At 32.6% G+C, this 18,103-nt stretch overlaps 1 protein-coding gene and 1 long non-coding RNA gene across 22 annotated transcripts; one reads left to right on the forward strand and one right to left on the reverse strand.

The window, feature by feature from the left end:
- Window positions 1-6: 6 nt before the first annotated feature.
- LOC107176723 (uncharacterized) lies at window positions 7-8,650 on the reverse strand. 21 transcript variants are annotated; one of them, XR_003064891.2, is made up of 3 exons: window positions 4,991-8,481; window positions 4,800-4,888; window positions 7-4,516 (listed from the first exon to the last, which is right to left on the reverse strand). It is a non-coding gene; the product is annotated as an uncharacterized LOC107176723 (long non-coding RNA). The 21 variants fall into 21 exon arrangements; XR_003064886.2 differs by having other exon boundaries at window positions 7-4,709; XR_008052546.1 differs by lacking the exon at window positions 4,800-4,888 and having other exon boundaries at window positions 7-3,611; window positions 4,407-4,516; window positions 4,934-8,481.
- Window positions 8,651-12,638: 3,988 nt separating this feature from the next.
- On the forward strand, window positions 12,639-13,892 carry LOC102610990 (hypothetical protein). Its single transcript, XM_006475897.3, has 2 exons — window positions 12,639-12,868; window positions 13,302-13,892. Exon 2 carries the CDS (start codon window positions 13,318-13,320, stop codon window positions 13,699-13,701), a length of 384 nt encoding a protein of 127 aa, XP_006475960.2. The 5' UTR covers window positions 12,639-12,868; window positions 13,302-13,317; the 3' UTR covers window positions 13,702-13,892.
- The last annotated feature ends 4,211 nt before the right edge of the window (window positions 13,893-18,103 follow it).

Below are 18,103 nucleotides of genomic sequence, written 5' to 3' on the forward strand. Positions count from 1 at the left end.
TCCTACTAACATAAACCGAAGATAATTTCTTCTTCGGAGAGTTTATTTTATGCGTTGAGAAATTCATACTCAAAAACGTAAAAACTTTTTAACACATGATCGGGACGATCGTACCTGTATAAGCTTAAGACTTCACATGATTGTGTGACAGTCATAGGAACATAAACTACATCACATGACGGGCTGTTATCCGTATTAAAATTCTTACTCAAATGTAAAAACTTCAACACATGATCGGGACAATCGTACCTATATCAGCTTAAAGCTTCACATGATTATGCGACATTCATAGAAACATAATCTACATCACGACAGGCTTATATCAGCTTAAAGCTTCACATGATTATGCGACATTCATAGAAACATAATCTACATCACGACAGGCTGTTATCCTCCAATTGAACAGCCAACACAATACAACCACATAAAAGAGGATTAGTGGGAATAATACGATCACCTCAAGCAGAAGTCCTGTCCACTATTACTCTCAAACACTACAAAAACAATGGTTGGTAAGAAATCCACATATGGCATCAAATAAAAAAAATCAATGGCAAATTGGACTTGAGTTTGGGAGAGAACCCAAACGCCTACGTACTCTATCAAAATAGAGATCAAAGTCCTCGTAGTTCAAATAAAGAATGAAGAGAATCTTAGTCATCAAAATTATTTAAAAAAAAAAAAACTCCACAGAAAAGTTTACAAACTACTATTTCACATTCATTATTCATATAGGCATGTATAGAAGACTGAAACCCAAAAAAAAAAAACACTAGAAAATGCACAATACAACCTCGAGCAGCACAAACACCCGTTTGTCAAGTGACGAAAGCATTTGCAGCTCATCTGCAGCTCATCTGCACTGACACACTTTAGTCAAGCTGTTAGAATAACCAACAATGAAGAAATTCCATAATCATTCAGTGACCAGAAAAGCATAGAAGTCTTCACAATTGCAAGCTTGAAGAAAGCACCAAAAAGGATTTTGAAAGCATCATTCAGTAGCTTATTGATTTGGGAAAGAAGCAAACCAGGAACAGTAACATTCCCATCTACAGGACGGGCGCAAAGTATTTATCTCTACTGCAACAAAAGTTAGCAAAAATGAAAGATCAAACCATAATTAAACCTAAAATATCCAAATAGACATAGAAGGATGCAGGAAACTGGGAGAAAGAGTAGAAAACTCATCCCCTGAGATCACATAATACCAATATTCCAAAAGAAGCCACAATGTTCTCTCACTGAAGCAGAAAACAGCAGCTGAACTCGCATATTCAATTAAGCATGGATAGAAGCCAGAAATCAGGAGAAAGAACAAGAGATGTCAACACAAGAGATGTCAACATTTCCCTATCACTTCAACATAAATATGCAAAAAAGAAAGAACAGACTACAGAGTGCACATTTTGCAAGCAAAAGCAATAAATAGGAAAAAAAAAAACCCCTTCCTGAGTTGTAGTTCCCGCTCTTCCTCATAAATATCCAAATGTGCTCCATCACATCAACATAAAGGAGTAGTGGTAGAGCCCCACTATTCTTCAAAACATACAAATGTAAGTCTGCAGAATAAATTTGCAGAAGTGGAAGAGAGTAATAATAGTTTGAAGTTTTAAGAAGCACAAGGCAACAAGCAACTGAAAGGGAACTGAAAAACTCAATTAACACCCCCTACTCCCAAAATTCTTCAAAGCCTTTCTCTGAAACAGCAACACTAAAATTTGAAAAATAAAACAATGAATCATTCGGATTAAGAATAGATAGAAGCAAGAAACTAGAAGAGACTAGTATGGATTAGCCTCAATACTCCTCAAAATTCAGATCACATTGCCATCAACAAATTTGATAAAAATAAAATAACAAAATCATAACTTGAATTTGAGAGTCACATAAGAAGAGAGAACAGAAATAAACTAAAACAATGACTAAAACCGCAAACCAAGCACCTTTAATATTCCTCAAAAACTTGGAACATTCTGCCATCACTGCCACCTAAATTTGCAAAAATGGAAAAATCTTAATACATATTCCCATCTAGAAGTGACAAACTAGGAAGAATAAGAGCCAGAAACAAACTCAAATAAACCCCCTGATTGCACAGTAGTCCCAACATTCTTCAAAATCTCGTTATCATATCACTGTAAGTCTGCAACAGAAATTTTGCAAAAATGAAAGACCTAAAAACAATTTGAACCTCAGTACAACCAGATAGATGCAAGCATAAACTAGATCAAAAAATAGTGTCATCAGAAACCCCCTGGGTAGCGGACAACCCTAATATTCCACCAAAACTTGGAACTACGTAGAAGAGCAACTCACGAGAAGCCCATATTAGCATGATCGGTATTCCTAAAAAACATAGAAATACTTAAAATCACTGCCAATACATTTGCAGAAGTGGTAAAACATGATAATTTGAAATTCTCATATCCAGATATCTATAAATAGAAGAAATTAACAAGAAGACACCTGCTCTGTAGCATAGTCCTAAAACACGTCAATGAACACTGCACATTTCTGTGAAACTGCAGTAAAAAATTTGCAAAAATTATGCAGGCTGACATACAACCTAAACTATTTAGGTAGGCATAAATGGAATGAGGGAATTAGTAAAAAGAATTAAAGTCATCAGACATCCCCTGACCAGCACTCAAAAACACCTTGCATCGCTTCTCAAGAAATTTACAAAAAAAGGAAAGACAATTCTAAAATGAATTGTTAAAAAAGTATCCAGTTAGGCAGATACAGAAGAAATGAACCAAGAAAAGGACTGAAAAACATGACTGAAAAACATGATAGAAAATCCACTGAGTAAATCATCCAACACTCCTTGAAATGTAGGTCCATTTCTGTAACAGGGGAACCTAAACTTTGCAAAAGACAACCATCATCTGCTGTATGTTTGCATAGATATAAGTGAAAAACTGAAAAAGATAAAAACTTTTTACAGAAGCCTGAGTAGCAAAGTCCCAATATTCCACAAAAGCTTGCTACATTTTGCAATGCTGCAACAAAAATTTTGCAAAAATAAAAGATCAAAATATGTTCTAAGCATTCATATCTGCATAAATTTAAAGCCAAAAAACGAGGAGAAACAATAACAAGAACCATCAAAAAACCCCAAGCAGCAGATAATCCCGAAATACCTCAAAACATTCACCATCACTGCAATATAAATTTGCAAAAATGGAAGACTACAAATATGAAAGACAAAATTACAAATTGAACCTCATGAAGAAATGAAAGATAGTCTGAGACACCAATAATAAATTAGTGAAGGAAGAAAAACCCATTGGTCACTACAAGCAGCATAGTCCCACTATTCCTTGAAAACACAGGAATGATATCACTGCAACATATGTTTGCAGAAGAGAAAGAGAAAATTTTAGTTATGGATTTCACACGTACAAGTTCCAAAGTTCCTCAAAAAAATTGGCAACTCTGTAACACTGCAACACAATTGTGCCAAATAAATGATAAGAGATATATTCTTCAAGTACTCAGGATAAACATAGACAGAAGTGAGAAACTATAAGAGACAAAACACTCATCGGGGCACTCCTCAATGTATAGCCTCAAATTCCTCAAAAACTCAGTGCATACTGCCATCACTGCAACACAATTTTCCAAAATAGCAAGACATAGGTAGTCAATATCTAGCCCCAATGTATCTTAAATTTTAACAGAGTAAGATAAGAATATAGATATAATAAATTAGAGAAAAGACTAAAAATCACGGAAGATACCCCCACGTCAACAGTCCCAATGTTCCTGAAAACTAAGTTCATAGGTACCCCCACGTCAACAGTCCCAATGTTCCTGAAAACTAAGTTCCCCATACCTATGCAACAAAAAATTGTGAAGGAATTAGAGGAAAATTTTTAAAAGCCATCAAACACCCCCTTAGATGATAGCTAGCCCCAACACTCAAAATTTGTAACATTCAACCATCACCGCTCCAAAATTTTGCAACAGATGGAAAACATAATTAAAAACTGGACTGTTAGAATAGAACAAATAAACTTAGGAAAGGACTAAAAATCTGTCAGAAAATCACCCAAGTAGAATAGTCCTTATACTCCTTGAAAACTTGGAACATTTTTTTCTCTCACTGCAACAAAAAATTGCCAAACTAAAGGGGCACAATGAAGGTAAAGTATTCAAAGATAAAGTGGTAAAAACTAAGTAAAATGTCTAAAAAATGCTCCACGATACTTCTCAAAAATTTGTTAAGAGAGAAAACAAACCAAATACAATCCTCTCTTACAGATTACGAGTAGAAGTGATAAGCTAAAAAAAGGTCAGAAAAAGCCCATTAAAGACACAGCAGTAGCAGTCCCAATACTCCTCAAAACACTGACCATTTAAGTAACACTGCAACAAAAAAATTTGTAAAATGGCATTACCAAAGCACGAATATGTTCTCAATCTTCATAGACACCACGAGACAAAAGTCCTGGTATTCCATAAAAACTACAAACATCAACCGAGCAACATCATTCTGAAGCATCATTCTCTGTAATCAAACCAAAAAAAAAAAATGAGCACAGGGCTAACTAGCAACCAAGACAAGCTAAAAAGGGAAAACAAAGTCCAGGAGGTATAGTACCAATAGGCAATATCTGCCCAACAACACTCGGAATTTGACCACACCAAAACTCTCTTTCAACTAGAGAAAAGGGGGGCAATGGAACAGCTATAACAATTCTCTGTAACCAAACAAATCATAGAACGGATCACAGGATCAACTCAAAAAACAGAGCGATGCATCAAAGAGAAAAAAAGGGGAAAATAAGTACGCAAGATAAGCGTGCCAGCATTATGATCCCCACACGCGGACACCCTTCCATGTAGAATATTTGCTAAAAAGTTCAACACACTGAATAATCTGATGATAGGGCAAAATATTGACAAACATCAGAAGTATATTTACTTGGTATATGGATAATCCATAAAGGCTCAATAACTAGTGGTAGAATGTTTCCCTTACACCCCCATTTATTGTTGCCAAATAGTTGATTCCAGCAGCTGCTTCAAAAGTGATAATCAACAAATGGCAAGGAATTTTGTGCCCTACAAACTTGCAGAAGCCTTGCTGTAGCCAATCACAACCCGGAAGACAAACCACTCACTATATTGACCATTGGCCAGAGTATTTTCCAACAGAAACCTGAAGCATATAACCTCATTGAAATCAAACAAACAAGATTCCAACACAAACCTGCTGGATGTAAGCTCATCAACAAATTAAACAAATAAGATAACAAGCAAACCGCAAAACACTAACAAAACTCTTTATTCGCAGATGTCCACAAACAATTCTCTACTGGCAAGCTGCAACAACAATTTGGCAATATGACTGATCAAATTACACTCTAAAGCAAGGCATTGAGAAGCTAAATCATTTACTAGAAGCCCCTTGAATAGCGTTCTGCAACACTTCTCAAAAACACGAAGATGTACTCATAAATCCATAACACTCAAAATTTCAATCTATTTAAAAACGATCCACAAGCAATTCAAACATATTCACCTCACTCCAACAGAGATGCACAAATGAAAGACCAAAATATGAGATAAACCTCATAGTATTCAGGTAGCCATGTGGAAGCTAGAAGCTAGAAGCAAGAAGAAAGAATTAGAGTCATCACAAGCCCCTGCAGTGGAGAGAAAGCCTTAATACTCCAAAAAAACTGAACACACTTTGCCATCGCTGCTCAAGAAATTTGCAACAAACATAGTTACACTTCAGAGCATTCAGTTAGGCAGAGATAAAAGAAACCAACTGGAAAAATGACTGAACAACACAATAGACAACTCCTCAAGTGAAATGGTCAATTGATTCTTCGAAAACTCAGAAAATTCCTCAATCATAGAAGCTCCCTTTGCAGCAGTCCAGATATTCCTCAACTACTAAATCCATTTCTGAAACTCTGCAACATTAAACATTGCAAAAAATGAAACAGCCAGATTACAATATGCTCTAAAATATTCATGAATAGAAGTGATTAAAAAAAGTTCGAAAAAATTCATTAGATCAGCCCCTAGAAGTGGTCAAATACCCAGACCATTTCTCAAGAACTGCAACATAACACTTACAAAAATCAAATGACCAAAATACAATTGGGTTTTTCATAGATAAATTTGTAGATGCGATCAGCTAAGAAAGGGACGAATGACATCCCCAAATCCTACCCAAACCTTTGAAAAAGGGGGAAAAAACCCACATCATAGGAAAGAAGTTCACAAAAATGAAAGCTGAACTTATAGTATTCAAACAGGCATAGATGGAAGCTACCTACAAGAAAGAACAAGGGAGTTGTCAGAAACTCCTAAGGTGGAGAGTTGGCAAGCTAAAACACTTATTCATCACTCTCAAGAAATTTGCAAAAAATGAAGACAGTTAATACGAACCTCAAGGATTCAGTTAGGTAAAGATAGAAGAATTAAACTGCAAAAATTACTAAAATAGGACAATAGAAAACCCCGAGTAGAATAGTCCTAGTATTCTTTCAAAACTTGCTCCCAGCGTTACTTGGAACTTGGAATGTTTCCCTATTGCTGCCACAGAACATTGCAAAACTGAAAAGATTTGCTCAACAATACGGACAGTAAACTAAGAAAAAGTCATGAATGCCACCTTCGTAACAGAGCCCAAATGTTCCTCAGCTACCCAAACCATTTCTAGAACACTGAAACGTAAAAATTACAAAAATGAAATGGCCCGAATACAATCTGCACTGAAGTATTCATAGATAAAAGTGATAAACTAAGAGCAGGTTCCAAAGGGAAAAAAAAAAAACTCATGAAACATCACCCAGATGCAGAGTCACGGTATTCCTCAAATACTCTTTAACACTGCCACACAAAAGTATGCGTAAATCAAAAGATCAAATCGCAATTTGATTTTAAGTTTCATAGATAGAAGTGATTAACTAAGGAAGGATGGACAAAAACTCATTAGACACCCTCAAGTATTAGCAGAATCCCAATCTTCCACCGAAACCCAAAGAATTTCCACATCACTGCAACAGAAATTGGCAAAAATGAAAGACAAAATTATGAGCTGTAACTTTATAGCACTCGAATAGGATGGATGGAAGTGAGACAAGGAAAAACAATAAAGAAGCCATAAAAACCCCCTGCTGTAGTGAGATAGCCCAGCATAACCTGACTAGAAATTTTCAATAAGGAACTAAGAAGGGGTCAGAAAAGCTCTTTAACACATCCCCAGAATCCCAATCTTCCAGAAAAACTCAAAACATTTCCACATCGCTGCAGCATATGCAAAAACGCAAGATCAAAATATGAGCTGGACATCATAGTATTCAGAAAGGCAATTGTGGAAGCTAAAAAGGAGGAGAAAACATAAAAGAGTCCTAAAAACCGGTTGATAGATAGCGCCAATACTCCTCTAAATCCATGACCACTATTTGCACGGTTGTACATGCAAAAAAAAAAAGGAGCAAATAACAAGCCAGAAACCTCCAGATTACTTGACAGTTCCAAGTTTATTAATCCATGAAACTTAGAGCCCCAATACTCCTCTAAATGCACGACGACCATTTGTACTGTTGTACACGCAGAAAAAGAAGCCAATAATGAGTCAGACACCTCCTGATTAATTGACAGTTCCAAGTTAATTAACACAGGAGACTTAGAGCAGACACCCTACCGGTATCTCAAACCTCCACTCTCCGCACAGGAATTCAAGATTCTGTAACCAAGAATTGAATGAAGAGAAAAGAAAATTGAAGGCAAAACAACTCCAATCCACAATCTCAGCCTACAATGACACCTTGTCACCAATAAATTAAATGGAACCATGAAATTCCAATTATATGAATATATAAAGCTTCATAATAATGAGCAATAGATCAATTACCAATGAGCGCTACACAAACCAACAAATTGCCGCCTGCCTATTTATTGAACGGCACAAATTTCAAGATAATATCTTCGCCACCAACAGCAAAAAAAAAAATATGTACTATATACTCTGTTCGATTCTCTGCATAATACTTCTCAAAAGCATGAATAATCCGAGATCTCAATCTATTTCACAAACCACCGACAAGCAAGTCAAGAATCGAATATTATATATATCATCTTTATAATAAAATCCTAGCCCTCAAAATTCCTCGACAAATTAGTTAAGAAAGTCACCAATCAATCTCAGTTCATTAATCCAAGAAACAACAGCGGATGCCCGATCGGTAACGAACAGCACAGATTCAAGATCCTGTACCCAATAATTGAACAAAGAGAAGAGAAGCGAAACAACTTCGATCCAATACATCAGTGTATAAAATAAAAATACCTTCGCCTCCAATAACTCAAAAACAGCCAAGAAATTTCAATCAATTCGAATAACAGCACTAATATTGCGCTAAATTAATTCCCGATTATCACACCGCACCCAACCCGTAGAAAAGAACATAGACAAACACAGAGAACGCAGGAGCCAGCGGTGCCCGACGCGGGGGGTATATTTATAGTATCGCTGGTCAAGATCGACGGCTATCGCTTAGCGGTGCAAGGATGCATCAACGATCCAGATTTATTCCTTTTCGATGTCGGTTTTAATCACGTGCTGCTTATAAGTTGTACTTCAAAGAAAGTGGCTTCACACGTAAGTCGTACACATGACTTGCCGACATAACTTATCTTAAATAAATTATTTTCTTTATTAAAAAAATTATTTTCTAAGCACACAGATGCATCCTCAATTAAAATTTAAAGCATGAACCTCATTGACAATAAATTATGATCTTGAAACTTACCAACTAATGTTGAATTTTTATGTTTATAGGACAACCTAGTATTTAATATCTAGATTACTATTTTTATTCTAATTCAACGTGTAAACACAATAATTTTATTTTATTCCATAAGTACTTTGTTTAGTGTAACGCACTAATATTAGATTGTATTAAAATAAATTGGACTGAGTTATATAAAATGATGTAAAATTTATATAATACCATGCTTAGTGTAGTACGTCTATATTATATATTTTAATATTTAATATTAAAAATTTACATTACAATAAAATTATTTTATTTATTAATTAAAAATAAAATAACCGCTTGTAACCACCACCATTAACAACCACAAAAAATTACAAATATTATCTATTTAAGTATCGTCACACTTTGTATCATTGAAATCCTCATCTTTCGCTCTACACAACGATATCAATATCTCCAACATAGCTTCTGTTCGTCATAGATGTACAACTAAAGTTTTGCAAATGTTTTCAATGATCAAGAGTTGCTGAAAAAAACTCATGATTGCCACCGGGGATAAAGAAATCATTAGCTACTTAATTTAAATTTATAAATTAGCTACATAACATTAAAATAAGTTCAATGATAACAAAAAATGTAAAAAAGGACCCTCTCAAAAGTAGAGCTGACAAAATTTGACATGATTCGATTACTCGACACGAATAAATAGGTATGGGTCGTTGAATTTAACATGATTATTAAGTGTGTTGGGTCTGGGTTAGAGTTAAAATTCTTGACTCATTTACCTGATCAATGATCCGATTATATTTTTTATTTTAAAATAATTTGTAGGTTCTTGTTGTCAAAAACCAAATATTAGAGATGATTCTCTCTTCTATTTTTATTTTTTGAAAAGATAAATATAAACACAGTATTTTATTTATATATATTTAGAGTTTCAATAATGTAAATGTGTAAAATATTGTTAGGTATGTATATTTTATAATATCGATATATAATATTATATATATATATATATATAATTAAAATTTCAATAGTATAAATGTGTAATATTTTGGTAGATATGTATATTTTATAATATCGATAAATTATATATGTATTTATGTATGTACGACAGTGTGTAAATATTTGATGTAAATTTTGTTTAATATATATAGATATTAAGTGAGTTATTGGGTAACCCGATTATTTTTTCGTGTCGAATTTTTGTCTCAATATTTTAACACGATTATTAAATGGGTCGGGTTTTAATCGATTTAAATTTGACACGACATGAAATTGACACGACCCGATGACCCGTTTTATCAACTCTACTCAAAAGTACTGCGATGGAGGGCGGGTCTCATTTGGCCAGCCTGCTGATCTTTTGCTCCTGCCCGACTGTACTGTCTGTACACCATGTTTGGTGCATACAAATTTGCACAGCGTACACATGCTAAACCCGCGCGCCAAACATAGTAGCTTTCAATAATAATAACAACAACAAACATGAATGGTAACGACAAGTTGCATTTTCAAGTTGTTTTTAAGACATTTGGAGTTCCGGATTTTTCTCAGATTGAAACATGGTTATTAGGGAGTTTGCTTATCTAATTATTTGGCTTGGATTATATATTTTTTAATCCAATCCAATTTGTAAATAGATTAAATTCATTCTATGGTTATTGAATATGCAATTAGACACAAATTCACATCCAATCTACCCTATTTTGTTAATATGAATCGGATTATAATTATTTCTTTACTATCAAATCCACAAGAAAATTAAATTAAAAACAAAACCGATACAAACATAAATTAGATTGATTAAATTCAAATTAATTAAGATATGTAATAATCCAATTGTTAAAATTTCCAAACCAATCTAATGACTTATGAACACCTCAAGTTTTTTTTTTTTAATTAGGTTGTCTCATTAAATATTTTTTTATTTCAAGTAATAATTTTTTGCTCCGGAATTTTAAAATATGAGAAAGTTTGAAAAAACTTTAAAATTGTGAGGTTTGATAAATTTAAAATTTAAAGCGCATAAACTACACAATTAATATGTTTTTCGAACTTTCCTCACATTTTAAAAATTTAGATTTGAACATTTCTATTATTTCAAGCTAAATGTTTTAAGTAGAACATTTGCACACATCCGGATCCCAATGGGGACTATCATATGAATATCCAATTATGGATGTAAACAATTAGATTATTTATATTAATTACATTTAAAAAGAAAACACACACAAAATCATAAACAAACCCGCTAAACAGTGACCGACTAAAACTGAAAAACAGATAACTCAGTCTCTCAAATGAGTTAGAGTGGCAGAAAAGCTCGGGTCGGCCGCGGTCCAGCTCGCGGCTTAAAATCATGGAGAAGAACTTGTAATTTGTAAAGCCCATATATAATGGACTCAGGTGGCGTTTATTTTTTAACTTAATAACTTAAAGTGACTTAACTTAATTAATTAAGTTAATTAGAGGTGTTTGTTTTATAATTTAATGAGATTTTTTAGATAATTTTGACTTAATAGAATAAGTCAATTTTTTTAGCTTTTTACTTAATGGAGAAATCAAAATTAAGGTGGCGTTTGTTTTTTTGTTTAAAATCTGAATAGACCTGAATTAGTTTGAATTCTGAATAGATCTGAATATCTGAATCTGAATAATATGTTTTTTTTTTTCGTCTGAATCTCGAAAAATAAGTATTAAGTTGTTTGTTTTTTCCAACTGAAAAAGATGAAAATATGTACTTTTACATTTGTATCCTTATTAAATCTGAATGTCAAATAAATAATATATTAAATACCACAATATTTTAACATTTATAAGTAAAATTATATTCAAGTGAATACATAATTATTTTGGAATTTTAATATATAAAATACCGTAAATTTCAAATTTTATCATATATAATATAATAAAGAAAAAAACATGGATATTTTTATGTGGGGTAAATGTCTATGAGTGAGTTTTGGGATAGACATGAAAAATAAATTATAAATCGTGGATATTTTTTACATTAGTAAGTAATTGACTTAATTCAAATTTCTCCATTAAGTAAAAAGCCAAAAAAATTGACTTATTTTATTAAGTCAAAATTATCTAAAAAGTCTCGTTAAGTTATAAAAACAAACACTTCTAATTAACTTAATTAATTAAGTTAAGTCACTTTAAGTCATTAAGTTAAAAAACAAACGCCACCTAAGTCAATTACTTGTTAATATTAAAAATATCTCTGCTTTATAATTTATTTTTCATGTCTATCTCCAAACTCACTCATAGACATTTATCCCACATAATAATCTTATCATTAGTTTTACTTATAAATGTTAAAATATTGTAGTTTTTAATATATTATTTATTTGACATTCAAATTTAATAAGAATACAAATATAAAAGTATATATTTTTAATTTTTTAAGTCAGAAAAAAAAAACTTAATACTTATTTTTCAAAATTCAGACGAAAAAATAAACATATTATTTAGATTTAGACATTCAGATTTATTCAGAATTCATACTAATTCAAATTTATTCAGATTTTAAACAAAAAAACAAATGTCACCCTAGTTAAAGACTTTACTTAAAAGTTCGGACTTATGCCTGGACTTTATAATGAATATACATACACACACACACACACACACACACACACACACAAACACATATATATATATATATATATATAATATTAATCCAAAACTTTATTATATATTATAAAATTCAAATTAAAAAAACTGAAAAATTAAAAGAAAAAACAAAACGGATTCAAATCGTTATTGAACGCGAAACCAAAATCAATCCCTAAACTAAATCCCTCATTTCTCACTGTTCACGCCGCCGGCAGGCAAGAGCGGCCGACAGCGAGCCGCGAGAGTCCAGAACCGCGAGCGTGAAGCGTCCAGCGAACCAGCCACCCACCAGCACAGCCGCGCGACGCTGCATCAACCACTGTAACGCGCGCGAGTCAAATTCCTAATCGACTCCGTCGCAGCAGCTTCTTCTGTTTTCTACTATTTTCTACTGCCGCGCGTGAATCGACGCCGCTGCTGTTCCTGTTCGCTGCTTGTTTCGCACGCCGCCGCAGCCGCCGCCGCCGCCGCCCGCTGTTGCTTGAGGAGTTGAGGTAATAAGCGCCATTAGGTTTAAGTCTTGGTCAGTATTTATTGGAAAATTTTGAAGATCTGAAACTGGTGATGACAATAGTATGAAGACTTAAATCTGATTCTTTTAGGACGGAAGTTTTGTATTGTTTTAGAGCATTGTGTCAGTAGCTCTGTGGGTACTTTTGCAGTTAAGGGGTCTGATTTTTCTTTCATACTTGCTGCTGTGTTGGTAATTTGAAGTACTTGAATTATTTGTTTTGTTGGTTTTCTTTCATATTTAAATTGTTTTCTGTTGTAAGCTGGAAATTTACGCATTTTCTGATGTGGAAGTGGAAAGTTCTCTCCATTTCTGTTTGTATTACATTTGATGCTGAAAGTTGGGACTTTTCATCTTCTATTTTCTTATGTATTTATTTTACATATTTGCTTATCAACAAACTAATGGCTTCGCAGCTTCAAGTTTGATTTAATGCCGAAAAAGAGTAGTTCTGTTAAGGTACCTGAAAAAACGCCAGAAAACCCAGTCGTAGAAGATGAAAATCCCTCTTCAAAGGTGAAAAAGTTGGGTAACGAGATTGATGAAATCTTTGCTGGTAAAAAGAGGAAGAAGCCTGAGGGGAAAAAAACCAAGAAGTTGAATAAAGATGAAACTATGGAGCCAAAATTGGTCAAGAAAAAGAAAGAAAAGAGGAGTAAGGGAGATACAGAGGATGGGTTTGCTGAACCTCCTGCTCGGCCTAGAAAGCGAACAGAGGATGGACTTACTATCTACACAGAAGATGAGTTGTGTATCAATAACGCTGATGCTGGAAACACACCACTTTGTCCATTTGATTGTTCTTGTTGCTTTTAGTTGTGCTGGCAGATTGGTAAATTATCATTTAGAATTTTGCAATTTTGATTCGCTGATTTTAATTATGGGTTTTGTTGCTCTAGTTTGTAGATTATGGTTTTTGCTTTGCTAGTTGTAGACAATGAATTTGATCTAAGAAAACAGGTGCTATTCATTTTATCCCACAATGAATTAGTTTTGTGTTCTTGAAAGTGCTGAGGAGCAATTTGATCTAGTTTTGACACGTATAAATGTATCTGCAAGTGCTAATTAAGTATAGTTCCATCATTAAATATCCTCCCTATAACGAATTGAATTTTTGAAGGAGAACTTTTCATGCAGCAAGGGGGATGAAATGTTCTTTATTTAGTTGATTTTATCTGCTAGTTTACAGTTCGGATGCTCTCATGAATCTTGTGATGCATCAAATAGGTTTGTGTTGTGTATGCTATTAAGTAAATTGACAACAGAATAGTTTTTCTGCAGAAACATGGCTTATTGCAGTTTTGGTTAATATAAGCTCTGGTAATGAACAATATGTGCTAGTACTGAGTTTGTTCTTACCTCTTTATGTTTTCAGATGGTTCTTATTTCTTTTTTTCTACATAATAAATTTCGTTTTCTGCTTGTCTCAAGGAAGGTGAGTTTGATTACCTTGATTAATATTCCCTTTCTGTATTCTCTTAAACAAATAACACGATTAGTCTTTGTATCTAACTTCACATGAATTACTCTTAAGCATTTTAGTATTATTTATTATTACTTGTTATCTATACCTAAGCAACTTTTTCTATATTTCATTCGAGATCACTGTGTTTTATATTTCATTCAAATCACTGAGTTTTAACCGATGATTTTAGGTTTTTGGAGTGGTTCTTTTCTTTTCTTATCTTTTTTTTTTTTTGTTTTTTCAATTTTAGCAAGTAACAAATATTTGATTTCATTTAGTAGAATAACAATGCAAATTACGATAAACCGTTTATGGGATATGTATGTACCAATGTATCATATGTTGAGTACGAGAAAAACTTACGTAGGATCAGCTACTCATACTCTGTCATTCGGCTGACCAGTGGACTGATCCCACGATGGCTTCCACCAAAATTTAAAAATAAAAAATAGTGGTCTTATAGGAGGATGCACTTGTTCTGCCAAAAGGTAGAGCTTGAGTAGCTCGTTCTATCATCTCAGCAGTCTGAGGTAGGACTGACTTATATGAATTTTTCTCTTCAAGTATATTGTTAGGTCAATATAGTGTTATCATTGGAAATGTTTTTTTTTTCCTTCTTTCTCTTTCTAGTTAATTTCTTGTCATTAAAATAATTGCAGTTTGAGAATAAGATATTAGTTTAGGGTGGGGTTTCTAAAATCTTTTACTTAAGATCATGAGTTATATTCATTGAATATACTAAATCCAGTAATATGAATTTAAAGTTAAAAAATATCATTTAAGTATTTATCTATCTAGTATTGCATTGAATGAATTCGATGATTTAGCCAAACATTACATATGTTCATCTTATCATGCACAAAATTTGTGAAAAGTTTTACTTCTCGCGAAATATCTTTTTTATATTTTAAAAAGACATCATGAACTGAAAGAATTTCATATGTCCCTAAAACATTTAACATGCATGAAACAGTTCCATATAAGTTACACGTTAATTGCCTCATTGTCTGTTATATACTTATGTTTAAGTTTAGTAATAAAAAAAAGTTAATTATTTTTAAAATATTGGAAGAAATTAAAATTAGAATTCACCTGCAACTTTAGTACAATACTTTATCAGATGGAGAACTCAAGTGTTAACTTCGATCAAAGACAATGGCCTAGAGGGATTCATCACTGGAGAAAATAAGTGTGCAGATCAGTATCTTGTTCAAGATGAAAGTGCTGCTAGCTCCTCTAGTACTAGATCTGCATCAAGAATTGAGAATCCTGCTTTTTCAGCCTGGATAAGAACAGATCAGCTTATTCTAAGCTGGATGATGTTTTCAATTCAAGAAAATTTGCTCTCCTCTGTGATTCACTTTGTCTCTTCTCAAGAGCTTTGAGATTTCTTAACACGTATGTTTGTTTCTCAAACTCATACCAGCAGTATATGTCCTTATAGATGAACTCTTCTTAATCAATGGAACAATCCTTGAAAAGAAAATATTTATATCGCTTAAAATATAGTAATAATGGTGATGATATAATTAATTAAACTATAACCAGACGAGATGAGATTAATAGTTTTCTAAAGATTACTGAACTTTTGTACACAATTTAACCTATTATGCATTGAAATATGTATAATCACTATATCAATTAAGAGAATCATTAAATGAATCAAATTATTTGAAATAAAAGTAAGTCATAATCATTACCATTAAATTATGACCATTAACTTAAAATTGTAAATCATTAAACCTGGAATCATTGAGTATTGCGTGACACCATTAGTATTTAACCTAAAAAATTCATAAAACTAATGCTAACATGAAATCTATGATCATTAACTCAAAATTGTGATTATGAAATAGAGCATTACATGAAATCATTGTCATTGAACCTGATAATTCTACCATTAAGCATGAAATTAATGCTAATATGAAGTCTAGGACAATCAACTTAAAATTGTAATCATTAAATTTTAAATACTTCCAAATTAAATTTAATATGTCTTTGTGATGAGTACATTCTACGGCCTTAAAAAGAAAAAGAAAAAAATTAAATAAAGGTTATTTTAGCATTTACTTGAGTATGTAAAATAAATGTTGACTTTTAAAATTAATTTAATTATTTTAAATGATAATATCTAATAATAGAATTAAAAATCTTAATATTTAAATTTCAATTATTATGTGTCATTTATTGTATATAGAATAAAAGAAAAGAAAAGAAATCCAAATGGCAAAAACACCACAATTTCAGTGAGTTATCTGCAACTGGCTATAACAGGTGAAAATAATTTTATTACCAGATTGGAACCGGAAGAGGCAATTATTAAATCAGTAAATTTTTACACATGCCATGCTGTTAACAAATCTTTTGTCACATCATGGACAGTAACGTACATAAATACTAAGATAGCAAGACCCTTTTTCTTTTTTCTTTTTAATTATATGAATCAAACTTTTTTCAGTTTCAATTTTGGGCCGAAGTGGTGGGCTGCTGCCCTCAGAAGTATTGTGGAGGCTAAATGTTCTTTATATCTTTCTTCTTTGCGAAATGTAAGTGGAGTATGGACATCTGCGAAATGTAAGTGGAGTATGGACATTCTCTCATGTGAGGGATTATTTGTATTAGACATGTATTTCATAGAATTTATTGTAAATATCAGTGTAATACCTCTGCTACAATAAGCAGTTGTTGTAAATATCTGTGTAATGCAGTAATCTGATGATTAATCAGTCTCAAAAAAAAAATATATATATTTTGGACATGATCTTTGACAACATTAACTCTATGAAATCAAGTGACTGATTAATATACATTTTGTATTTTAGCATATTGTAACGACTCTTTATGAAAACAAGTGATTGATATGCATTTCGTATTTAACTCTCTATGAAAAAGTGACCGATTGATATATATTTTGTATTTTAGCACGTTGTAATAGGTATCTTATAATCACAAGGACGAAGTAGTGTTGCTACTTGATGCATAATAACTCCCAACACGACATATGCCCTAAAAGATAATTTCAAGTTGCAATTGGACCATATGGAAGACTTGCATGTGACCGTTCATAAGTAACCTATACATGTGTATGTCAGGAGTACAGGACATAAAAAATCAAATGAGAAGATGCCACGGCTCATTTCACATCATTGCAATGAATGGAGAAGCTTAAGCCTATATAGATTGAACCCGATTTGGAAGCTATTCCCCGAACCCCGCACCGTACCTGAAAAATTGTAGTGGGGGATAGTTTGGGTATGTCCTCGAAAATTCTTAAATTGAGTGGTGATTAAAGCGGGGACCCGATCCCCATTTTTTCAAATAATAATTTCTAAATTTTCGGTTCTCTTTTAAAAAAAAATTAATAATTCTAACAACCTCGATATTTAAAAATAAAATTATAAATGATCAAATTTCATATTAAAAATAAAATTATAAGTGATCAAATTTTAACAACCTCCATAAATAAAAACATAATAATTCTAAATTTTCAACATAATTACAAATGATCAAATTTTATATGATAAATGAAAATAATTTTAAGTCTTCAACATAACTTGTAGCCATCACCATTGATGCGTGTTCTAAGATTCTTCATAAGCCTATAACAACATAAACAAAAAATAAATACATGTTTTAACAATTCAACTTAATAAATACTTGATAAAATAATATAAACTAAAACTATATACCTCTAGAGCCTCGACATCTGAGCAGTTTTGAGTGATAGAATATTGTGTAATAACAGGAAGGATT

Source organism: Citrus sinensis, chromosome 1 (genome assembly GCF_022201045.2).
Source record: "Citrus sinensis cultivar Valencia sweet orange chromosome 1, DVS_A1.0, whole genome shotgun sequence".
Classification (NCBI taxonomy): Eukaryota; Viridiplantae; Streptophyta; class Magnoliopsida; order Sapindales; family Rutaceae; genus Citrus; species Citrus sinensis.